Source organism: Ricinus communis, chromosome 2, assembly GCF_019578655.1.
Source record: "Ricinus communis isolate WT05 ecotype wild-type chromosome 2, ASM1957865v1, whole genome shotgun sequence".
In the NCBI taxonomy this organism is placed as follows: Eukaryota; Viridiplantae; Streptophyta; class Magnoliopsida; order Malpighiales; family Euphorbiaceae; genus Ricinus; species Ricinus communis.
The window spans coordinates 11,152,018-11,177,677 of NC_063257.1; the positions used below are offsets into that span (position 1 = coordinate 11,152,018).

At 31.0% G+C, this 25,660-nt stretch overlaps 4 protein-coding genes across 7 annotated transcripts; 1 reads left to right on the top strand and 3 right to left on the bottom strand.

Moving 5' to 3' along the window:
• Positions 1 to 1,019: 1,019 nt before the first annotated feature.
• Positions 1,020 to 2,885, bottom strand: LOC8282470 (protein SUPPRESSOR OF npr1-1, CONSTITUTIVE 1). Its single transcript, XM_048371260.1, has 2 exons — positions 1,808 to 2,885; positions 1,020 to 1,723 (listed from the first exon to the last, which is right to left on the bottom strand). Exon 1 carries the CDS (start codon positions 2,883 to 2,885, stop codon positions 2,115 to 2,117), a length of 771 nt encoding a protein of 256 aa, XP_048227217.1. The 3' UTR covers positions 1,020 to 1,723; positions 1,808 to 2,114.
• A 3,261-nt stretch (positions 2,886 to 6,146) lies between these two features.
• LOC8282469 (disease resistance protein RPV1) lies at positions 6,147 to 6,573 on the bottom strand. The gene has a single exon (XM_002523415.2). It carries the CDS (start codon positions 6,555 to 6,557, stop codon positions 6,147 to 6,149), a length of 411 nt encoding a protein of 136 aa, XP_002523461.1. The 5' UTR covers positions 6,558 to 6,573.
• A 7,998-nt stretch (positions 6,574 to 14,571) lies between these two features.
• Positions 14,572 to 15,998, top strand: LOC125369163. The gene is made up of 2 exons (XM_048370887.1): positions 14,572 to 14,629; positions 15,096 to 15,998. The coding sequence occupies exon 2, from the start codon at positions 15,098 to 15,100 to the stop codon at positions 15,842 to 15,844; it is 747 nt and encodes a 248-aa protein (XP_048226844.1). The 5' UTR covers positions 14,572 to 14,629; positions 15,096 to 15,097; the 3' UTR covers positions 15,845 to 15,998.
• Positions 15,566 to 23,467, bottom strand: LOC8282468 (disease resistance protein RUN1-like). Of its 4 annotated transcripts, none has more exons than XR_007214767.1 (10): positions 22,915 to 23,466; positions 20,964 to 22,068; positions 20,279 to 20,569; positions 18,253 to 20,181; positions 17,781 to 18,182; positions 17,140 to 17,188; positions 16,958 to 17,011; positions 16,729 to 16,809; positions 15,935 to 16,065; positions 15,566 to 15,779 (listed from the first exon to the last, which is right to left on the bottom strand). XR_007214767.1 is itself a non-coding variant. In XM_048370885.1 (10 exons), exons 1-9 carry the CDS (start codon positions 23,403 to 23,405, stop codon positions 16,276 to 16,278), a joined length of 4,506 nt encoding a protein of 1,501 aa, XP_048226842.1. In that variant the 5' UTR covers positions 23,406 to 23,466; the 3' UTR covers positions 15,566 to 15,779; positions 16,258 to 16,275. The 4 variants fall into 4 exon arrangements, 3 of the variants coding, with proteins under 3 accessions (XP_048226842.1, XP_048226841.1, XP_002523460.4); XM_048370885.1 differs by lacking the exon at positions 15,935 to 16,065 and adding an exon at positions 16,258 to 16,379; XM_048370884.1 differs by adding an exon at positions 16,258 to 16,379 and having other exon boundaries at positions 15,566 to 16,065; positions 22,915 to 23,465.
• Between the last annotated feature and the right edge of the window lie 2,193 nt (positions 23,468 to 25,660).

The following is a 25,660-nucleotide window of genomic DNA, read 5'->3' on the forward strand; positions in this document are numbered from 1 at the left end:
TTTATTTATTAAACTGAATTAATTTATTTATTATGAATGGATCAAAACTCAAAATTTAACAATATTTTGTCTAAACTTAATCTATTACCCATATTTTTTTTTAAATAAATGAAGCGGTTAATTTATAAAGCAGAAGTTTGAAAGAAATATATTTTAATTCACAATCTGTCTAATTAAATTTAGAATTACGTTTCACTATTGATTAACACAAACTCAAACATATGTCAACCAAATAAGATATAAAAATTGACAAACATATAAAAGTTAGAGTATGTTTTCTTCATTTTCTTCCTGTCTCCTTACCAAACCTCTTGCTCCAATTCTGTTTGCAAGCTGAGGATACAAAATGTGTATGCTCCTATTTGAGAGGGATTGACATGATTTAATGACTATTGATCTGCTGGTCTGTTGTTCGATTGATTGTGGTGATCCAATATTGATGGTCTGATATATTGATCCTCATGCTTTGGATGATGATTGGATAATCATCTAGTGATGAGCATTAATTCAATTTATTTTATATCCTCGTCAGCATCAAATTTAAGATATCTGATTTTTTACTTTTCTATTCACATATTTTTTTGGTTTTTATTACCTATATGAAAAGCTAGTTGACAGTGAATATAATGTGCCGGATATTATAGGGTGATTCATTTTTTAAAAAGTTTATTGACATTGGCATTTAAAGATATATTTTAAGTAGCAGCAGTAAAAGTAAAATAGTTTTAAATGATGCTGTTGAGCAAAGTGAGGAACATAATAAAAATAAGAAAAATAATATGAGTAGGAAGGTAAAGATCAAATATCCTAAATTTGAATTTAATGCTGATGGATACATGAAATAAATTGAAATTTAAACTAAAGTGTTTATTATGTAATCTAAATTAAAGTTAAATGGTTTTTATGAAATAAATTGAAATTAAATAACCACTGTCCAAATTAAAATTAAGTGACTTTTATAAAATAAATTAAAATTAAGTAACCAAATTGAAACTAAATGCATAATTAAATAACCACATATACGATTATTTCAAAAAAAAGTACTTAGGAATGAGAAACGTTTGCTCAAGAAGATGCAGAAGAACAGTTAAAGATGAATAAAACAGAAAAAAAGAAGATTCTTGTTGGCAATATTTGCTCCTGAAAGGAACCACAGAGTCCCCCTCTTCTCATGATCAATTAATTATTGGCAATATTTGCTCCTGAAAATCTGGATTGACTGCCTGGCACTGCAATGACAGTTTGCTTTGGATCACTTTCCTTCTGCTCAATCCATATCATGTGAACCCCACAATTTTTTATCTCTAATTTTACTCCAGACGGATCCTTGCAATTGAACTTAAACGAGACTTCATTACCATTGTCACAGTAACTTTCCGTCGTGTACCAAATGAACAAATGATCTGATTCAAGGATGTATTTTTCACCCTTTTCCTCAAGGTAGCAGCAGATTGCTCTATCAAAATCTTTGTCGTTGTCATCCTTTTGGTTGCCGTTCTTTTTTTTTTTTTGTCAAACGACATTCACATTCAAGTTTTAAAAAAGAATGCTCCTTAATGACAAAGGGAGACTTGAATTCTGCAACAACATAAAAAGCAAAACCCAGGTCCTTACTATTATTGTAATGCGGCGGGAGCTTAATGGATATTGAAGACCCTTCACTTTTACATTCGAACTGCTCTGGAACTTCACTTCCCGGAAAACCGACAATATATTCCAAAGCCTGCGTGAAAAATGCCAAAAGGAAAAGAAAGAATTAGGTCTTTATATAGAGGAGTGAGAAAGTGGGAGGGAAATCGGGGCTTACCTCAGTAGCCTTGTCTATTCCTTTAATTCTCAGCAGTGAATCTGCTATAATGTTGCAATGTGATGTCTGTTTCAAATTAAAGCAATTACAGTAATTGAATTGATACGTATATTTGTTAGGTTCTTGCACGACTGCGAAGGACGAAGATTTCTTTGCAGTTTCCAAAGATGTACAATTCAGTGCCTGGAGTTGTCTTAATTGCTTTGGCAGCTCCGGCAGAACGCGGAGTCTCTTGCAGTTGTTTAGACACAGTACTAATAATGATGATAAAGAGAAGATGTCACCAGGGATTTTTACAATTGCAGTTTCAGCTAGATTTCTCCCTTAAGGATATCAACCCATATAAAAAAGGAGGCAATTCCTTAAGTTTTGAGCAACCATTGAGAAGAAGCTTTTCAAGGCATTTCAACTTACAAATGCTGCTTGGAAGACTCTCCAGCCTCTCACACTCCTTCAGTTCCAATTCAACAAGCGAAGACAGGCAACTGATTGAGGAGGGCAATTTTTCTATTCCAGAATTTCCTAGTCTCAACACTTGTACACCTCTCGGAATATTTGGAAGCTTCGTCAAATTTGAGCAACAGGACAGATCAAGCAAAGTGAGAGACTTCAAATCCACGAGACTCGGAAGGCTGTCTAGGTTTTCACAGCCATTCAGAGATAACTTTTGAAGATTGTGGGGAAATCGGAGACATTCATACCACTTGTTTAGTTGCAGTAACTCTTGCAGTTTCTCGAAGGCAGCTATGGCTTTTAACCCACATCTGTTTAGTCTTAAATTCTGTATGCCTTCTGGAATCTCTGGAGGAATCTTCAAGTTGTAGCAGTAAGAAAGAGAAAGAAACTTGAGAGATTCTAGCTGAACTAGACTTGGAACATTTTGTAGCTTCTCACAACCGCATAGATTAAGATAATAAAGGTTGCGGAGATATTGAATATATGACGGAATCTCAAGCAAATTCTTACAACCATCTACATCTATGAACTCCAGGTTTGTAGCTGTAGAAAGATCTGGAAGTTTCTTTAAGTTCACACAGCCAGAAAGCACCAGCCGTTTTAACTTTTGAGGACGCTGCATATGTCAACACAGACAAAAGCAAATAAATCAATATCAAGCTTAAGTTAACAATTACAATAAATCCTTCAAACTCTTAATATTTTATGTTTTATTTTACTAAGCTGCTGATATTAAATTATGTTGCATTAAATTTTTATATTTTTCATTATATTATATTATTTCTTGCATTTTTGTTTTTAAAACTTCTATCTTTGCTAATCTCTCTTTTCACAAAATTAATTAAATTTCTTAAACAGTGTAAGAAAATGTAAAGTTAAAAATACTAAAATAACATTAAAAAAAGCATAACAAATAGAATTAAAATTTAGCAACTTAGTAAAATAAATCTCCAAAGTTAAGGTCAAGGCTTGCAAAATGGATTTTGCCTTTTTTTTTTTCTCTAATTTATTTTAGTTATTGGCTTTAAAAAATATATTTTAGTCTATATTGATCAATAGAAAGGGTAATTATAAAAATAGTATGTAACCTTATTAAGATTTGACAATCAAATGTTTAAACTTTTAAAAGTTATAATTTAATATGTGAAGTCAGAAATTATTAACATTTAAGTGTATATAACCGGTAACCTATATAAAAGAAGCTGAACAATTACAAAAATGGTACGTGAACTTGTTAAAAACTGACAGTCAAGTATTTAAAGTTTTAAAGTTATAATTTAAATAACAATTATAAATTTGTAATCTTAAAACACATATTATCTTATTAGTAGATTAAAAAAATAAAATATCAAAAAGGTATTTAAAAAGTATCTACTTTTAATACATTAATATATCATTCTCATTACAATCATTATTATATTGTTCTCACTGTATTTTTATCATTCTCGTTACAATCATTATTATACTGTTCTCACTATACTTTTATTAATTATTTTAAAGAAATCTCAATCCAACTTTAGGCAATATTTTGTCTTTTTCAATTCATCACGATAAACATTTAAAACAGAATTGATCATTACTGATGATGAAAATCTTAACCATAATGTTAATTACTAATACATTTTCTTATGACATGTACAGTATTTACTTATATATTTTTATCTATCTTTTGTAATTATTATTATTTAGATGAAAGATTTACCCCTTTTCAGGTAAATATTATCTTTCATTATGAAAATATAATAGAGTTTTTATTTGTCTATATTAGATTATATATATATATATATATATATATATATATATATATATATATATATATATATATATCTGGTTTCACACACTTAATATAAATAATTTTAATTTTACACACTAAATTATAACTTTTAAAATCTTAAACACTTGATTATTAAATTTTAACAAGTTGATACACCATTTTATAATAAGCTAATATGAATAACATGTAACCTGTTATTGACTTACTATATACATTCAATTGTAAATCTTTAATAAGTTCATACACCAAATTGTAACTTTTAAAAGTTTAAACACTTAATTATCAAACCTTAATAAGTTTAAACACTATTTTTGTAGTTATTTCATCAGTAGAAAATAAAAAGCATATCTTATCACCTTCCCCATAGTTGTTCAAGTTGAGTGCTGCAACACATATTAAGTTCCACAAGGAAGTCCATTGCAAAATTAGAAGGCAAAGATCGCCAGGAGTATCTTTCCCAATGTAGTAAACTCAACTTCTTGGAGAGATACTGATAAACTTTTATTGTTTGATAAGAAATTTTGAAAGTAATTTGACGAATAAAATTTTAATATGAAACTTGTTTTAAAATATTTCGGACTCTAAAAGGTTATGAAATTAGAGTTTTTAGGAAATGATCCACAAAATTTGAGTATTTTTAGATTATTTATCCCTGAGAAGGTTGTAGGATTCAAATGGATCTTTCTTCCAACTTCGTTTATATTTAAGAATATTCCTTCAATTACATCATTTTTTTTGAAATCAATTCATAAAGAAGATTGAATCATACATCATGATAAAAAAGAACATTATTATATCAAAATGAAAAACTAAATTAATATTTTATTTTATTTTTATTTTAATACTAAAAATTAGATATTATAATATTTTTGAATTATAAATGAAAAGAAAGGTAATCAAACTTAAAATGTTGTTTAAATCGAGATATAACATAGATACAATAAACATAGGACATTTCATCTATTATTCCAAATTTAAAAAAATTAATCATTTATCCATCCGTTGCACGCTATTAGTTTGATTCTAAATATCTTTTTTATTTAATAAAATAAAATAATTTTGTTATTTAGAAAAGTTTATATATATAAAATTTGACTAATAATAAATCAAATATACATAATAAAATATAATGAATAACACCATTGACAATATCAATATCAAATTTAATATTATATATTTCAACATTATTAATTAATATTAGTTATTTATGATCAATACTAAAAGTTTAATTAGTTTTCTATCTTTTAAAATTTAAATTATTATTTAATTAAAAAAATAACTTACTAAGCTATATATTATTTTATTTGTATATATTAGTATTAAAGATACAATAAACATAAAAATAACAAATCGTCATTGTATTTATATATGAAAATTATTGACTTTTCTCAAGAAAATTTCTTTAAACTTACACATCATCAATATCCTTATATTTCAAATTGGGAAAGAGAAATAAAGCATTTTGCAGTTTCATTTTTTGATAACTTTAAATATGTGGCATTCTTTTAGATAAAAAAGATATATAGTTAAAATTGTGACAAAAATAAATATCTTATAATTAAAAGTTTCGATTTTGTAAAAATTTAACCATCTTTACTTAGATCAACCATCAAAATCATGTTGCTCTTATCCGATGACATGAGTTAAAATTTAACATTGTCTAACTTTATTGTTTGACCGTCAGATGATTTTATTGAATTATTAACTTTTTTGTTGTGATTTGACGATTAAATAATAAAATTAGAAGTTGTTGAGCTCTAAAACCATGTTATCGTACATGAATAATATGATAATAATGACTGATTAAAATGAAAGTGATTGAATTTTTTTTCAAACTTTTATCTATCTTTTTTCTTAATATTAGTGAATTATAATATAACATATTTCTGACTATTTTCTTCTTGTCTCAACTTGATCCAAAGAAGGTAAAAAGGATTCTTTGTAGATCATTTCTTTTTATTGTCGCCAAGCATAATAGACTAAGAGTAACATTTTTACATCAGATCAATATGTACTTATACTAAACGTTTACCCGTGATTCTTAGAATCCCATCCGGACAGAGTGGTGGCCTCCTTCAAAGCAGATCTCCACTTGGGCATACTCGTCTCCTACTGTTTTGCAAGCTGCTGAAATACATCTCCAAAGTCACCAGTCTGTTCTTCAACATCAGATGGATCAACATAGTAGAAAACTGATAAGACCCTATGCTGCATTGTTTCTCTGCACTCAAGAATCTTCACTAATTCATCCAAACACCATGGAGAAGAAGCATACCCTTTTGAGAAAATAACCACTGAAATCTCAGATTCTTCAATCACTTTCATCAGAGATGGTTCTATCTCTTCTCCTCTAGTCAAATTATTATCTATAGAAGTCTTGATGTTTTCTTGACGCAGAGCAGCATAAAGATGGCTGGTAAAATTATTGCGGGTGTCAGCACCTCGAAAACTAAGAAAGACATCATAGCTTGTTTTGGGGGATGCAGAAGAAGATGAACGTAAACTCGAACTTGAAGTCATTGTGACAAATTAATTGTTACTCCGTAAATTACTTGCAGAATGATATATGAATAAGGAAAGAAGGAAGACGATAGAACTATTTATAATAAGAACAATATTAATGAGAACATCAATAGATCAATATACCAGCAAGGATACGATTAATGGATGATCAAACTTTTTCTTAATCATTAAATATATGTAGTTATATATTTATTTATTTTTTGTGTTTTATTAACCACTTCTTGTGCTAAAAACATATAAATAAATTTTCAAGCAACATGAGATTCGAGTCAAAGAAATTAAAATCAAATGAAAATGAAAAGAAAAAAAAGAAAACTAGTATGAAACATGCATCCAGAAGATGTTAATGCCATACTAATGAGCGGAAAAGTGACATCCCGAGAGACATAGGTCTTGTAAGTTAACGGATCATAGCACTTGTACCCTTTTTGGGTGGAGGAATATCCGAGGAAAAAGGTCCTGACCGAGCACTTGTCTAGTTTGTGATAGCGAGTGACGTGCACATAGCACACGCACCCAAAGACTCGAAGGTGACCTAAATCAATTTTCCGACCTTTAAGAATTTCCAAAGGACTCATATTTTTTAAGGTGACTGAGGGAAGTCTGTTAATAAGATAGGTAGCAGTCAGGAGGGCATCCGACCAAAAAAAGGAGGGAACATTATGTTGAAATAGGAGAGTACGGGTGACATTGAGGAGATGGCGATTCTTTCGCTCAGAGACTCCGTTTTGTTCGGGAGTATTGACACAGGTAGTTTGGTGAGTAATGTCATATTGTTTAAAAAAGGTGGAAGAATTTTGATAAATGTACTTCGTACCATTATCGGAGAGAAAAATTTTTATATGAGTATTATACTGATTTTTGATAAAATAGTAAAATTCTTGGAATCGTGAGAAGACTTCATTTTTGCCTTTTAACAAATAGAGCCATGTAGTTTGGGAATAATCATCAATAAAAGTAACAAAATATCAAAAATATTTGTATGAGGTAACGGGGGCAGGTCCCCAAACATCAGAATGTATTAATTCAAAAGGTTTTTCAGACATGCTTGAAGATAATGAAAAAGGAAGCCGTGTGTGTTTGGAAAATTTACATACATCACAGTGGCTAGAATCCAAGTTAAAACAAAATAATTTGTTGAGAACATGGTCGGAGGGATGCCCTAATCTTTGATGCATAAGAATGTCTTGGGGGGTTTTGGACACTAGACATTGCTGGGGAGGATCAGAAAGACAGTATAGGCCATTTTCTAGGTGTCCCTTACCAATCGTCTTCCTGGAAATTCGATCCTGAAAAAACACTGAGGATGGTGAGAAAATAACATTACAATTTAAATTGCGAGTGATTTTTCCAACAGATAACAGGTTAGATTTAAATTCTGGTAAAAATAAAATATTCGAAAGAGATTAATTAAATAAGTTTGAGGTGCCAAAACCCTGAATTTTAACTTGATTTCCATTGGCCACTGTCACATGCTGAAAATCTCTGCTCTGGTAAATTTTCTTTAATTTTGCAGGATTCCAAGTCATGTGATCAGTAGCACATGAGTCAATAATCCAGTCATGTTGATTAGATGCAGTATTATTTTTAAGTGACTGAGAATTAAATTGAACCGAACCTGATCCATCGGGTTGAGAAAATCCAAACCCGTGGGGTTGCTGGGCCAAGGCTTGGAGCTGGGCCACAATGTCCTGAATTTAGGCCTGGCGGGCCTGCTGAGAGGAGGACAGATGGGCCTGAGGTAACTGGGCCTGAGGTAGATGGGCCGGATATGGGGCTGGGTCCGGCCCAGTTGAGGATATATAAGCCAGGCCTGGGCCGAGCCTAGAAGAGAAGAGCCAGCCTGGATCAGCATAGGGCCGGGTCGAGCTACTGGGCCGGACTTCTGAGTCGGGTCGATGGAGCCCAGCATGTCCGGGTCGGGTCTCGGGTCGGGGCATCATATAACTTTCAGCATATGACGCCCCCGCACCCACACCTCTTCGCCTAGGGTTTTCTTTCTCCCCAAATTTTCTGCCTCCTCTCTTCCACTCTCCCGAGTCTTCCCACCCCCGTCGGTCGCGCGGGTGGAGGTGCCATCACGGTGACCCCGCTTTTACGTTGGTCGCAGCGTTCGATGGCACTGACTCCTCCCCTCTGTCGATCGAAGTCACGGTGCGTGGAGTAGGCTCTGTTGTCGGTGGTCTCTGGAATCTCGTTCATCGAGTTCCTTCTTGTTTCCTCACGCTGAATCGAGGCTATTATGGCTTTGATCGATGGCAGTTGAGGAGCGAGCAGGATCCGCGATCGCAAGTCCTCGAAGCTTGAATCCAGACCCCTCAGGTATGTGTAGATGAGATCTTGTTCCGCTCTTCTATGTTGTTCTTCCAAATTGTTTGATGGTGGAAGGTAGTTTTGTAACTCCTCCCACCTGGTTAGAATTTCTGTTGAATATTTTGTTGAGCTTTTGGTCCCTTGAGCAATCTGGGACAGTTCTTGCTTTAATTTGAATATATGTGCAAAGTTGTTTTGGTGGCCGTAGCGAGTCTTTATTTTTTTGCATATTGCTCTTGATGTCTCCATAAGGATACATAACCGAGCTATTTTGTTGTCCATTGCGTTGGTGAGCATGGACATGACCAAATGGTCAGATGATTGCCACTCTTCTAGTTTTTTTAATTCTTCTTCTGTTGGTGCTTCTGGAATTGCTGATTTTGGCTTTTGTTTGCTGCCTGTGATGAATCCAATTTTTTTTCTGGCACTGAGGGTGATAAAAATGGATTTTGACCTCTCGAAATAGTTGTGACTGCCCTGCAGCACAATATTGGTGATTTTGGTGGTTTCATTGTGAGCCATGTTTTGAGTGTTGAACTGTGATTTTTTGTTGTGGCTTGGTAGGTGATGACTGGCTAAACCAGCTCTGATACCATGAAGAAGTTTGTATAAACTTGTATTGATAAAACAGTTATGAGTATATTACAATTCTGAGTTTATTTACAACTGATGAAGAATTTATATTGATGCTTGTATATGACCAACGGCTATTTTTCTGAGAGGGGAAAGGTAGAAGTAACATTTCCTGCTTTACAGAAAAGGTTGCTCCCTTTCACCCTTGGTCAGTGATGAGAAGCCTACACAAGCAATCCAGCTTGTGCAGTTTCTGAGGTCATGTCTTCCATGTCCTTCTTTCTGTTTTCTTTAACACCCACCCTCATATTTAAAATTTATTCACTCAGTCTATTAAATAAAATTTCGAGATTGAGAAGAAATTCTTCCTTGCATGAGCCAAAGATCAAATCTAAATGATCCAAAAAAAATCACAAGTTTTTAAATGGTCCGAAAGGTCATGTTGGCATGCTTTTGAACTTGTCTCCATGTTTTGGGGCCAATTTAACCCTTTTGTCTTTGAGATGTGCCAGCCAATAGTTCACTTGCGGCTCATATTAGATAAGTAACATGAATCTGACACGTTGGAAGTCCACTCCTCCAACTTTTGCATTCATAAGATCAAATCACATCCTAATCTTTATTGGCAAAAAACTTGCTTATTTTGAATATTATTATATTCAATTATTAAACTACTTAATGTACTTTAAAAATATTCTTACTTACATAGTACAATTTGACGATTAATTTCATTAAAAAATAAATAAAGTGGCCAATATATTACATTTTGATAATAGATTTATATAATCATCTAATAGTTAGCTATAGTTAGTAAATATATTATCCAAAATAATAATTATTTCTTCTTTTCTGTTTTGTACACTATTGATTAGATAACATAAAATAATAATAATAACAAAGAAATTAAGTGGTCAAATAATCTCATTTTAGTCGTATATTCGCTGTATGTTAATTGGAATTTTTTGTTTAAATTTTACTAAATTTATGTTTGAATTGTATTAATATATTAAATATTTAAATTTGATTAGTTTGTATTTTATATTTTTATATTAATTATTTTAATATATTTTAGAATTTAATTATTATAAATGGATTCGGTAAACGAATACTTATTTAATTATCTGAATATTTAGATAAATGGGCAGTATATCTACTATCCATTTAAATACTCATAAATATATTTAATAATTATCTAATTTAAATGGATTTTAATCGGGTTTGGGTAATATACAAGTATTTTTATTTGGGTTTAGGACGAATTTGAATATGTGTATCTTAATTAGGTTTGGATTCGAATATTCTTAAATGGATGGATATCCTACCACTTGTCATTCATAAATAGTGCATATATCGGCACATCTTGTTGACTGAAAATAATAAGTCGGGTCGGGTGAGAGTCAAATATTGAAGGCTGCCACAAAACTTTCCATTAGGTGCTTGCTTCAGTAGGAGAGAGCAGAGGACCATCAAATTTCAAAAATTTTGTACCTGCTGCCATGGACATTAAACAAGGCTCACATGGCTGCATTCTCGTTGTTTTCAAGATGTCGACAATGTAAGATTTTTGAGACAATATAATTCTACCATTATCCTGCAACCATTTAATACCCAAGAAGAAATTTAGATGCCCCAAATCCCGCAAAGAAAATGTTGTAGATAAACGTGAGATGAGGTGAGTGATCATCTGTGTATTACTTCCAATGCTTATAACATCATTAACATAAACTAGTAAGAAATATTGAAAGAAATATTGACAATCAACCGAGTTATAGATAAAGAAAGAAGGATCTGCAGTAGAAATTTTTAAAGTCCAAAGAGAGAAGATAAGCACTTAACTTTGATATTAGGCTCGGGACCCTGTTTGAGAGCGTAGAGAAACTTTCTTAATTTACAAATATAGTTTGGATGCTTATTATTGATAAACACTTGTGGCTGCACCATAAACACATTCTCTTGCAATTCACCATTTAAAAAAGCATTACGTACATAAAGTTGACGTAAAACCCAATCTTTAGACATTACTATTGACAAAACCTTGCGGATTGTCATTGGCTTTACTACCGGACTTAACATCTCTTTATAATCCAACCCATATTCTTGCATACAGCCTTGATCCGCCAAGCGTGCTTTAAACCGCTCAATACTACCATATGCTCATTTTTTATTTTGTGTATCCATCTATTCCTTACAACATTGTAATTAAAGGGACAAGCAACAAGGTCTCATGTATCGTTCTGATGCAAGGCTTGCATTTTCTGATCCTTTGATTGTTGCCATTCAAGTAATTTAGTGGCTTGAGAAAAAGATGTAGGTTCAGAAATAGAAGTGGGTGAAGAAAGAGAGAGTTCAGTGTCTAGAGGGGCAGGTTTGCATTGGAGGGTAGTTTTACGTAATTGTATGAGATGTTTTCCGTGTGGTTGAAAAGATAAAAGGTAGGATTGGTTGGTAAATATTTGTTGGAGAGTAACATGTATGTACGAGTATTTTATACTTTATTATTGAATAATTGACATATATTTTACTATTTAAAACTAATAAATATATGTCAATCATCTATCGGTTTGGTGTAGAAGTGGAGACCTCAAATTTAGATAAAAATTTGCTCAAAATTATAATTTTTTTTCATTTTAGACACATCCAACTATATTATTCAAAATAATTCTTTTTTTTTATTTTTTACAGTTTTTCAGTAGTACACATTATTTACCAAGTATAAAATAATAATAATAATTTTTTTAATGGTAAAAGAATTTCATTAATAATTTTAATATAATTATTATAATTTAGTAATAAATAGAAACTTTAACTATCTTTGACAACACCATCACCATAATTGTCTTTTTCACCATCATTATTAAGAAAAAAACAGTAAGAATATTGAAAAATAGCAGTATTTATTTTACTTAAATATTAATATATATCTTTTAATTTAAGTAATTTAATTTCAAGTAAAAATTAATATTTATTTTTATTTTTATTGTATTCACTCTTTTTCTAGAGAGTGTATAGCTGTCACAACCAAATTTATTTATTTCTTTTTATTAATAATTAATATTCATTAGCATGTCATTAAACATGTCATTTGCATCATGATTATATATGATCTATTTTATTATATTATGTGGTAGATAAATAAATTATTTAGTTACATATTGATTTAATTGAAAAGTAATGATTTTGGACTAAATTGAAAAGTTAGAAAGAAAGAGGATTAAATTGTAATTTGCCTATTTCTACACCAATATACCACCTCTTTCATTTGTTCTTATCTACGTATGCTTTCCAATTTCCTTTTCTTCTTTGTCTCTCTCATTTTTCTCCTTTTCTTCTTCAACTTTGATTTTCCAAATCAAACTCTACAAAACTTTTAGTAAGTGAAAATCAAATTCTTCTTTTAAGCTTGAAAGATTTGGGCTTTCTTAATCAAGGAAAATAAAGGTGAGTAATTTTAATTGCTTGATTTTGCTGTAAATTAGGGTTAATGATATGAAATTGTTGATGATTATGTGTTTTGGAATTGTTTAATCAAGAGTAAACATGCTTTTACTTGTGATCTTGAAGCTGAAATTTCTGGGCAGATTTTTCACTTATGATTTCGTGACCTTAGAGGCTTTATCTCGAAAATTTTTAAACATGAAAGTTGTAGGTATATGTCTCAAGAATATCTCTGTAAAATGGTTTTGCAGATTGTTGAGTGAGTAGGAACTTATGAGGTTCGATTTTGCTGCTGCTCTGTTTTTGGTTCAGCAGGTGACCTGGTTTTTGTGCTGACATTTTGAGGCATTTAGAGGCTGAACCAAGAAGAGAGTTAAACATGAAAGTTGTTCATTTATATATTTAGTATATGTCTGGAAAATTTCATAATTTCTGGTTGAGTATAACGTGAGATATGTTGAACTTAATATGGCCTGCCCGAAACTGTTTTAAGCAGAAATCGGGCTTAGGATTCAGAAATTTGTTGCTAATTTTGTGTTTCACAACTTGAGCTAGAAAAGTCCAAATTGAGTAAAATTAGTGTCTATAGAAACTTTAGAATGTTAACTTTATATTTGGAGAGTTTCATCAGAAAATTCATTCGTTTGATTGGTCATTTAATAGGAAACTTTTTTCTGTTCTGTTTAGATAGAAATTTGAGCAGCTGTATAGAAAATACCATAACTATTTCTATACCAATGATTTTGAGGTGATTCTTTCTGCTATGGTTTCTATAAAAATGGAAGTGTAATTCTGGAAAATATGAGATTTTTATTAATTATACATAAGTTTTGGTGTAATTTCTAAGTCAGTACCTACAAGCTGCCTTCATCAACAAATATGTTGATTTGTTGTCATTCATCTCATGCATCATATTAATATCTAGAATATATGTTATTTTGTTGAAATGTGATATTTTATTGATAGTAAATATATATATATATTTATGCCTTGTGATTGAATTGTATTTGTATTGAATATGTGAATAGGTTCATCCAAAGGCAAGGAAGTGGTAAGAGAAAAGAATAGGATTACTTTGTTATCCTATAACTTTGGTAAGTATTTAATAGACTAAACTTTGTGTATATTGAGTAGGGACTGCTGTTTGATTACTTGATAATTTCTTGGTTGACTGAGTTGATATTAGTTATGTTTTTGGCTTGTTATAAAGTGAATTGATTGTGATGTGTTGTGAAGTGAATTGATTGTGATGTGTTGTGAAGTGAAATGATTGTGATTAAGGATTGATGACTTTTGTATGGATATTGTGTGATCGGGAAAGCTGAGCGGATAGCTACCCGAGTATGTGAGATGGCAAGACTGAGCCGGATAGTCTTGTCAAGTGGTCTTGAAATTTCAAAATGTGAGGAAATGTAAGGATGAGTCATCCGATCCTAATTTGATAGAAATAATGTGGAATTGAATTATTTGACTTGGTTGAATTTGAGATTATTTGCATTACGTGAGATGAAATTATATGTTTATGAGAATAACTGAAATGGTTGATTTTGTGATTGTTAGTTAAGTGTTGGTATAATTTTCTGTATTGATAAAGATTTGATAATTCTAGCCTAATATACTATAGTTTAGTAAATTAAATGCTTATTGAGTCGCTAGCTCATTCCTTAGAATTTTTTTTTTTCAGGTTAGTGCAGTTGTAGATAGCCTTAGCTGTGCATTGCTCTTTTTGCATCAGTCAATATTATCAGGTGGGCCAGAGGAGTTATCTAAAGCTTTGGGGCATTTTGGGAACTTGTGTGAATTAAACTACTGTATAAATATTTCTTATATATATTAAGTATGTCATGCCACTTAAATTGTATGAATGTATATTGTAACTAAGTAGTAAATTATGTTTATAAAGATATATATATATATATATATTGCTATTCAATGGGAAGTTTGAGTTGGGGTGTTACAGTTTTTGGTATCAGAGCGGGGATTAGACCATTGGGACATAAGTTTGAGTACTTATATTTGTGTTTATGTTATGTTATATGAAGGTGTGTATGTGTTGTGATATGTTAAAGTGAGTTGGAATTTTTAATATGTTCCAATATGTTAAATGCTTGTGTGATTGAATTGATGGGAATAGAGGGGATTAAGAGCATAACATGCAAGCATATAGTAATTATGCACAACCATTTATTGTTGTGAAGTTTGTTAATGATATAGGCATGGATGAGCACTCCACTGGCCCAGTAGGTTCACATTCGTCAGTTCATGCACATCATATTGAACAAGAACAGATGCATGAAAATGAACAGTCACAAGGAAAAGCTGAAGGGTATGCTCAGCAAATAGCTGAAGAGTTAAGAAGATTAGCTCAACAACAGCCACCACCTCCACTAAACGTACCTGCATTGGATGCAAACTTTGGAAAGTTAAGAAAGCATGGCGGGAAAGAGTTTGAGGGGACAACTGATCCAATTGTAGCAGAGGAATGGCTAAAGTCTGTTAAAGGTGTGTTTACACAATTTAATACCCAACCGACAACCCAAATGAAAGTGAGGTATGCAACCTCATTATTTCTTAAGGATGCTAGAAACTGGTGGGAGACAGTCCCAGGTAGCCAAACACAACCATTGACAATGACATGGGAAGAATTCTTAAAGGAGTTCAAGATGAAGTATATGCCACCAATATATCAAGAGAGGAAGAAACTTGAATTCCTTGAATTGAAACAAAATGAGATGTCTGTTGCTGACTATGAATTACAATTTACAAGGTTATCTAGGTATGCACCAGAGGAAGTGGCAACTGATGAACTGAAGAGAAATAGATTTGAGAGGGGTTTGAGATTGGAGATTCGTGAAAAGTTGGCAGTGCAACCACCTACCTTTATTGCTTTATTGGAAGCTGCAACAAGAGCAGAAGAATTATTCTTAGAAAGAAATATATTAGAAGCAAAGAAAAAGAAGTAGAGACTGAAGTAAGGGCAAAAATAGAAGGAATCAAATTCACATTTATTTTGTTAACCTGTGAAGACCCAAAGGCACTGGATAAAATCTTACCATTCAGAGTAGGAGGTTCTGAAAATTACTATCATTTTCAATGGTCTAATTTTTATTTTTCTTATCTGTGGACTATTGCTGATGTTGGATCCATTCGCTCTTAACACAGCTCAAGCATTTAATTTTAGCAACTGTCCACAGTAAAAGAATTTTAAATAGTAATGAGAAATGTATTTAATAAATAATACATACAGTAAATAAAGCAAAACTACATTGAATAATTCAATTTTATTTTATCAACATGTGTAATGCCCTCATTATGAAGAAATACTTTAAAAGCGAAATTGATGAGTTTAGATTCCACAGTATGAACGCAAACTTACATGAAGAACTTGAAGGAACTAAAGCAGCGTCCTTCTCATTCCTTTCAAGCATTTGAGAAGAAATCCTTTTCTTTTAGGCTGTGATTCCTCTTCCCTGATTTCTCTGTTTATCTTGGAAATTACTAATTAAATGAAGAAAGTGGAAACTGTTATAATATCATTCAGAATAGGAGGTTCTGAAAATTACTATCATTTTCAATTGTCTAGTTTTTTGTTGTTTTTTTTATCTGTGGACTATTGCTGATGTTGTACCCATTCGGCTCAAGCATTTAATTTTAGCAACTGTCCACAGTAAAAGAATTTTAAGCCGTTGTAAATAAATTTGTTTTAAGTAATGCGAAATGCATTCAATAAATAGTGCATACAGTACATAAAGCAAAACCACATTGAATAATACAATTTTATTTTATATCAACATGCGTAATGCCCTCATTGATGAGTTTAGGCTCTACATTATGAACGCAAACTTACATGAAGAACTTGAAGGAACTATAGCAGCGTCCTTCTCATTCCCTTCCTCTTCCCCGATTTCTCTGTTTATCTTGGAAATTACTAATTACATGAAGAAAGTGGAAACTGTTATAATATCATCTATATGCCAAAGTTTGAAATAGGTTGTTGTCAGAAATTACAAAAGTTTAAAAACTCATGACAAAACAAAATAACTTTAGCAATTGATATTGAATGTAGTCACTGTTACCTGGAGCATTGGAAGAAGGATCATAATCTATCAAGAATTCTTCCCCTTCTTCATCTGAAATTAGTTGCAAGACATGCTATCAGAAATTAACAAAGTTTAAGAACTCATGACAAAAGGAAATTGCAAAACAGAAAGGATGCATGAAGCATAAAATAGCTTTAGCAATCTATATTGGCTCTTACCTTCATTAATGGCAGAAATATCAGATCTAAATTGCGCGAACTGGTATCCCTAAGGAAATTGCAAAACAGAAAGAAGGCATGAAGCATAAAATAGCTTTAGCAATCTATAGTGGCTCTTACCTTCATCAATGGCAGAATTATCAGATATAAATTGCGGGAACTCGTATCCCTAATTATTAAACATAATAATATTATCAATAAAAAACAAAATATGCATTTTCTTTAATTGATGGGACGTCCAGTAGCAATTAATATTCTGTTTCATTCATCAAAATTTGATTTAAGAACTTTAAAATAGTCTCCGAAAGCTAAAATTGTTTATAAACATCTATAGAATCTAATAATAATAATTATTATTATAAAATAAACTTTTTAGATCAAAATCACATATTATCAAAACATACATCTGGAATCCAGAAACATTATAGAAAAAAATTTCTCACTAAATATAATATAAATAGATATTATAGCCAAAATAAACAAACCTAAATAAACTTTAAATAAAAATAGAAGAAAACAGAACTTTTTAGAATACACAAACTAAATCGTAAGGATCTCCAATAAATGCTCTCTTTTGCGTAAATAAATAAAATAATCATCTATTTTATTTATGCATTATATATTATTTTACTAAAACTCACCGAATGAGCAATCGATGTCATGTGTACTCCACACATTTTTATCTTTGATTTTCCCATAGCACAGCCAAACTTAAACGATAACTTATTGACATTGAGTAGAGACATCCTGTTCCGATCATTGCAAATGAACACGTGATCCGATTCAGTCCCACACATGTCAGATACGTAATATGTGACTTTCCTTCGGTTGCAATTATCATATTGGACATGACAATCACATGTAATCCTATCCTTCAAAGTAGGAACCTTTCCTCCAACAGCACAAATAGCAAAACCAACTGCCTTATTGTTGTAATGTGGCGAGAGCTTAATAGATATTGACGATCCTGCACTTTGACACTGAAACTGCTCTGGAACTTCACTTCCCGGAAAAACAACTCTAGTATAGTCAGCAAGTAAAAACTGCGTGAAACAGTAAAAAGAGAATTAGATCTTAATATAGAAAGAAGAGTGAGAGAATATTAGATCTTACCCTCTCAATGTCTATTTGAATTCTCAGCATTGATCTTTCTACAATGTTGAAAAGTGATCTTTCTACAGTTTTCAGAGATAGACAATTTTTTGCAAAGAGTTCTCTTAAACCTTCTGGTAGCTTCGGCAGACCTTGGAGTCCCTTGCAGTTGTTTAGACTCAATTCTTTTAATGATGATGAAGAGACAATGTCACTAGGGATTGTTATAATTGCAGAACTATCTAGATTTAGCTCCTTTAAGGAGCTCAACTCACAAATGCTGTTTGGGAGGCTTTCAAGCATCTTACATCCCCTTAAATTCAATGCAATAAGTGAAGAGAGGCAACCGATTGAGGAGGGCAATTCTTCTATTCCACTCTCATCTAGATTTAGCTCCTTTAAGGAGTTCAACTCACAAATGTTGTTTGGGAGGCTTTCAAGCATCTTACATCCCCTTAAATTCAATGCAATAAGTGAAGAGAGGCAACCGATTGAGGAGGGCAATTCTTGTATTCCGGTGTCATTTAGTATTAGCTCCTTTAAGGAGCTCAACTCACAGATGCTGTTTGGGAGGCTTTCAAGCATCTTACATCCCCTTAAATTCAATTTAACAAGTGAAGAGAGGCAACCGATTGAGGAGGGCAATTCTTCTATTCCGGTGTCATTTAGTATTAGCTCCTTTAAGGAGCTCAACTCACAGATGCTGTTTGGGAGGCTTTCAAGCATCTTACATCCCCTTAAATCCAATTTAACAAGTGAAGAGAGGCAACCGATTGAGGAGGGCAATTCTTCTATTCCGGTGTCATTTAGTATTAGCTCCTTTAAGGAGCTCAACTCACAGATGCTGTTTGGGAGGCTTTCAAGCATCTTACATCCCCTTAAATTCAATTTAACAAGTGAAGAGAGGCAACCGATTGAGGAGGGCAATTCTTTTATTCCACTCGCATCTAGTATTAGCTCCTTTAAGGAGCTTAACTCACAAATGTTGTTTGGGAGGCTTTCAAGCATCTTACATCTCCTTAAATTCAATTCAACAAGTGAAGAGAGGCAACCAATTGAGGAGGGCAATTCTTTTATTCCACTCGCATCTAGTATTAGCTCCTTTAAGGAGCTCAACTCACAAATGCTATTTGGGAGGCTTTCAAGCATCCTACATCCCCTTAAATCTAAATGAACTAGTGAAGAGAGGCAACCGATTGAGGAGGGCAATTCTTCTATTGTACTCCAAACTAATATTAATATTTGTAGACTGATTGCATTGATCTCTGGAAACTTATTCAGATTCCGACAGCCTGCAAGATTAAGTTTCTCGATAGAATTCAATTCAATTTTGCTCGGAAGACTTCTCAGATCCATGCAATAGGCAGTAGATAACATTTTAAGATTGTTGAGAAATAGAATAGATGGAGACCACTCCGCCAATCCAGTAGAATCTAAGTGCAAGTTTTCTATACCTCTTGGAATATCTGGAAGCATCTTCAAACCTGAGCATCCGGACAGATTAAGATGTCTGAGAGACTCCAAACGCACGAGACTGGGAAGGCTGAATAGGTTCTCGCATCTTATCATCGATAACTCTTGAAGATTGTCGAGCAATTCAAGAGATGCGGACCACTCTTGCACTTCTAATCCAAATCTACAGTCGTCTAGTCTTAATATTTTTATGCCTCTTGGAACCGCTGGCGGACTCTTCAAATTAAGGCAACCAGAGATATCAAGATTCTCGAGAGATTCTAAATGAACTAGACTTGGCACGGTTTGTAGCTCTACACAACCTGATAGGATAAGTTCATTAAGATTGTGGAGATACTGAATGGATGAAGGAATCTCAACCAAACTGTGACAGCCATTTAGATTTATATACTCCAAGTTTGTAGCTGCTGGTAGATTAGGAAGTCTTTTCAAGTGCTCAGAGTAAGAGAGGTTAAGTCTTTTTAACTTTTGAGGACACTGCATATGAAAATTTAAAAAAAAAAACTCAAATTAAGTACACGTTAATATTTATTTATTTATTTTAGTATTGATCAGTAGAAAATGAGAAACATACCTCATTTCCATTCCAAAGTCGTTCAAGTCGACTGCGGGACATATTTAATTCCACAAGGTTTTCCCCTGTAAAATTAGACGGCAAAGATTCCCAGGGATAATATTTCCAATCGAGGAAACTCAACCTATTGGGAAGACATTGAATATCGCATTGAAAATTATAAAGATAATAATTGAAAGTCCTGAGTATTCTTAAATTGTCCATTGCTGAAAAGGCTTGCGGAAAAGTCTCGTTGACATTTCCTCTAAATCTACAAAAATCTAAGAATATGCCTTCAATTGTCTTATTTCCCTGAAAATCAATTAATGAAGAAGAATAAATCATGCATAGTGACAAACAATAAGGCTATTTATCAATTAAATTCTTAATTATTTACGTGTCTTTTAAAATCTTAGATGTATCTTAATTTCGATAATGTTGATTTGTGTAGTGTGGTTGAGAGAGAGAGAGGATGATGGAAAATATGATAAAATTTACTCTTTCAAAATGAAAACGACTTAATACCTTTGTTAAAATCTTTTCAAAAATAGAAAGAAAACCTCTATTGTTATTTATATTTTAGATATATATATATATATATATATATATATATTCAAAATAAACAAATTTTTTTACTCTATTTTTTGGAAAATGATATCAACTTTGTTTGCAGCTTATAATATGAATGAGAAGTTTTATGTCTCACCTCATTAGCAGCGAATATATTCAACAGCTCCTCTGGACTTGATTCCCAATATATTCTGCTAAGATTTCGCTTACCAATATTTCGACCCATTTCCTGTATCAAATCATGCATCTGTAATTTATTATTCACAATATCTACGAGGCATTTCTCCACTAGACGAGTTATTCCCCAACTTGCATTCAAACCACAACCATTTAGAATACTTTCCACCCGATCTTTCTCCTCTCCTTTGAAGAAACAAGCTATATCTAGAAATATGTCCTTCTGACTCTTTTCTAGCTCCTCATAACTAATTTCTAAAATTCCCAGGATATTCTTCTGCACGTCCCGAGATTTTGGTAGATTCTCCAATGCTAATTCCCATTGTTCTTTAGACCTTTTACACAAATGGGAACCCAAGACTTTTAGAGCTAATGGAAGACCATTAGCATAACGTATTGCTCTTTTAGACAAGTTTAGATAATCTAATAGGGGGTATTTTTGCTCGAAAGCATTCAAACTAAATAATTGGAGTGCATCAACTTCAGATAATCCTCCAACCCTGTACAGTCGTAGTTCGTTAACTTTGTGCTTAAGAACATGTTCGTCTCTGCTTGTTATAATGATCCTACTTCCAGAAGCAAACCAATTGCCATTGCCAACTAAATACTCCATTTGTCTTGCCTCATTGACATCATCGAGAACAATTAGAACCTTCATTCTTTGAAGCCTACGTTTAATTGATTCGGGCAGCATATTAGGAGTTTCGATTTTTACCTTTTCATCCTTCAAAATTCGAGAAATAACTTTTTCTAGTAAAGGAATCGGATCATCCTTTTCCTTTTCAAAGTTTTCTCTAACATTTGCTAAAAAGCAAGTACCGTCAAATTTATTGGAGATGCGATGGTATACAAGTTCAGCACAAGTTGACTTACCGATTCCACCCATGCCCCAAACTCCTACAAAGCGAACAGCTTCCGGTCCGATGCTTAATAAGGATTCAATTTTTTCAATGTGAGATTCAATTCCAACAAAGCCACCAGAATCAGTGGAAGACATCTGATGCATTTTGCTTAAAATGTCTTTGACATCTTTGACAACTACCTCAACTAAAGTGGAATCAGGCCTGGCAATCGACCAAAAATAAAAAGTATATTTTAAATATAGACTACAAAATTCAAAAAGATAATAAGAAAAAGAGAAGGAAAATGAGAAGAGAAAGAGATTTTATTAATGAAGATAAATGTTTTATTTTGTAATAAAAACATGCTAAATTATTAATTTATAAATAAATAATTACTGAATTCTAATTTTAATAATATCGAGTTTTTTTTAGAAAATGTGATGATAAATTATATAAACGGGTACTAAATTTTATATTTTATAATAAAAAAGTACCAAAATTTAATTTTACAAAATATATGGGCAGTACTTTTTTACTTAACAAATCAAAAATTTGATACCTTTTTATTAATTATAAAATTTGATGATCGTGTATTTAAATTATAATTTAGAAAGCATTTAGGTACAAATCAAAAGTTTAATATTTTTTATTAAAAATTACAAAACTAGCTAATAGTTACTATTGAGTTTTACAACGATTTTTTTTTTTTAACACTTCCTTTTATTTTTATTAAAAGTTATCAAATATCACTTCTATTTGATTAACAAAAGATTTTGTTAACATTTAAGTAATAACTAATAAATAAACCCACTGGTGTAGAGTCTTACTTTAGTAATATAGAGTCTGCTAACGATTTGATTTCATGCTATTTTTTCTTGTCTCAACTATGATCCAAATTAAGATGGCAAAGAGGTTCTTTGGAGATCATATATTTCAGTACCTAAACAGATCAGAAGAAGACCATTTCTTTTGTTTGTCTCAAAGCATTGTAGACTTATATATGAAATGAAACTTGTAATACTGATACTTTAAGATCCTGTAGAATGTGTTCTTTTACTAAACACTTACCTGTGGTTCTTAGAATCCCATCCGGACAGAGTGGTGGCCTCCTTCAAAGCAAATCTCCAGTTGGGCATACTCGTCTTGTACTTTTCTTCAAGCTTCTGAAATGCATCTCCAAAGTCACCAGACGGTTCTTCAACATCAGATGGATCCACATGGTAGAAAACTGGTAAAACCATACGCTGCATTGTTTTTCTGCACTCAAGAATCTTCATTAATTCATCCAAACACCATGGCGAAGACGCATACCCTTTTGAGAAAATGACCACTGAAATTTCAGACTCTTCAATCACTTGCATCAGAGATGGTTCTATCTCTTCCCCTCTATTCAAATTATCGTCTATGAAAGTCTGAATTTTTTCTCTACACAAGGCACCATAAAGATGGCTCGTAAAATTATCGCGGGTGTCAGCACCTCGAAAACTAAGAAAGACATCGAAGCTTGTTTTTGTAGTAACAGAAGAAGAAGAAGAAGAAGAAGAAGAACTCGAAGCCATTTTGAGAAATAAACTGTTGCTCAGTAAATTGCAGAATGGTATATGGTTAAGGAAAGAAGACAGGAGAAGAAAACGCGTGGGTCAGTCAAGGTCAAAAAATTTATTTAGAAATTTTGAATTATTAGACTAAAAAACGTGTGGGTCGCATCGATAGATAGTTCTGTTTAATGCGATAGAGACCCGCAATTCGATCCGCGTGAGATTATTAATTCGGCTATATATATAATATAATAACAAAACAATTTAATATATTTATGTAGAAAAGAGTAATACTTTTGATAACATTAATATAAAAAATTATTATTATATTTTATTATAAAAAATAAAAATAAAGTCTAATTTAGCTATTAATTTTATTGTTGGAGTTCAATTTAACTTTTTTAAAAAAATGTAGATATTTTAAACCAAATTGTTACATATTTAATTTAATTTAGTCTTATTTTTTATAAAAATGAGAGATTGAGTGACAACATTTCCTATAAAGAGGGTAATATAATAAAAAATAAAAAAATTAATTTTTTATGTTAAATTATTTAATTTAAAAATATTATATTGATATTTAAACAAATATAATAAAAGAATAAATATTGTTATAGTGTTTTTACTATTTTTTTTAATAATGACGGTGAATGAGACAATTACATTAATAGTGGTTCCGAGGACGGTAGAGATGAGAGTAATTTTGATAAAAATAATTGTAGTAATAACTACTTATTGCTAAATTATATTAATTGTATTAAAATTCTAAAATAGTTTTAAATAATATTATAATTTTTCTAATTATTTTTTATTTTCAAGAGAGAGTCATCTTTTTCAAAATATGATTAATTTGAGATAAATATACAGATATTTGGACTAAAATTTTATAAATTTAAAAAATAATTAAATTAGACCCGTAAAATAAAATTAATAGTCAAATTACATTTTATTTCTAAAATATATTTATGATAATAAATTATATTATATTATTTTTTAATAATAACGAGGATTAAACCGCAAAACGCATAAATAATAAATTAATAATTGATAAAAAAATTTAAGCTATAGTCTTTGTTTTAATTTCATAAGAGATCAAATTCTACACAGTCATTTATTTTATATTTTCTATAAATAAAAATTAATTTAGTATGTAAAATTGATCTCAAATAATTTTTTATCAAGAGAAAAGAGCAATCTATACATAAAATGTAAGATACAAATACATTGCATTAAAATTTTATTTTATGAATATAAGTAAAGGACGAATTGGAGAACGTGTAATATTAATGAAAGGATAAATTAACTTACAGCTAAGTCCTTCAACAATATTTAGCTTATATTAACTGCCCTTTAATTATGTAAATATATTATAAAAATTTATTTTTTTTAGTTTTTGAGATATAAACTCATTAATTAATTTTTTATTCAAATCTAAAAAGCCAATTATGTAAATATATTACTTAATATTTTATAATATGATTGAACGCAAATAAAATATTACTAATATTTTGAAAAAAGTTTTTTGTTGAAGCTAAGTAACGAGAATGGCTAATACTATTCCATAATTTATTCATGTATTTGGAAATTTTTTTATAAGATCTAATATTTTAGGAGTTGTTTTTATTTCTGCTTTTATAATTTTTTTAAATTTTTTAATTATAAATGTAAAATCTATCTAAAAGCATATTAAATTTTAAAAAATTTAAAACATTTTAAAAAAAATCTAGAGTAAGAAATTTTAAGTTAGATACATTATAAAGGAAACCAAAATTAAGATTAAATATTACTGAAATGTCAAGTTTTACTCTAGTTTATAAAAGCATAATCTTATATGATTTTGATAATATTATTTAATTATTTTTATTTTATAATAGAATTAAATTATATTAAAATTAAATAATTTTAACAAAAATTTATTTTTTATACCACTTGATATTTAGTATAAAGTTCAAGGAACAAAATAAAATTTTTTGATAGATTAAATATTTTAATTGAGATGAATTGGCTATTTTTGACAAATTATTGGGTAAATTAGATAGAAAATTAAAATATAAGTTAATTGTCTTTTGACTTCATATTTAAAGTCAATTATGCTTACTAACATAAAATTTCAGTGAGTTAATAAAAAATTTGTTACATTTAGATATAAAATTATGTGAAAAAACGCACATGTATGAGATTTTTAATAGTCATATTATCAAGTCTAGAATAATTTTTTATTCACAATTATTATTCTTTTAGTAAGTATAATCAACTTCTTACATTAAATCTTTTAT

Coding starts and splice junctions, on each gene's coding strand:
- LOC8282470 (XM_048371260.1), bottom strand. CDS start 2,885: ATGCAGCGTCCTCAAAAGTTAAAACGGCTGGTGCTTTCTGGCTGTGTG.
- LOC8282469 (XM_002523415.2), bottom strand. CDS start 6,557: ATGACTTCAAGTTCGAGTTTACGTTCATCTTCTTCTGCATCCCCCAAA.
- LOC125369163 (XM_048370887.1), top strand. CDS start 15,098: ATGGATGAGCACTCCACTGGCCCAGTAGGTTCACATTCGTCAGTTCAT.
- LOC8282468 (XM_048370885.1), bottom strand. CDS start 23,405: ATGGCTTCGAGTTCTTCTTCTTCTTCTTCTTCTTCTTCTGTTACTACA. Junction 20,182..20,278: donor GACTTTGGAATGGAAATGAG/GTATGTTTCTCA, acceptor TTTCATATGCAG/TGTCCTCAAAAGTTAAAAAG. Junction 16,810..16,957: donor TCCTTCTTCCAATGCTCCAG/GTAACAGTGACT, acceptor TCATGTAATTAG/TAATTTCCAAGATAAACAGA.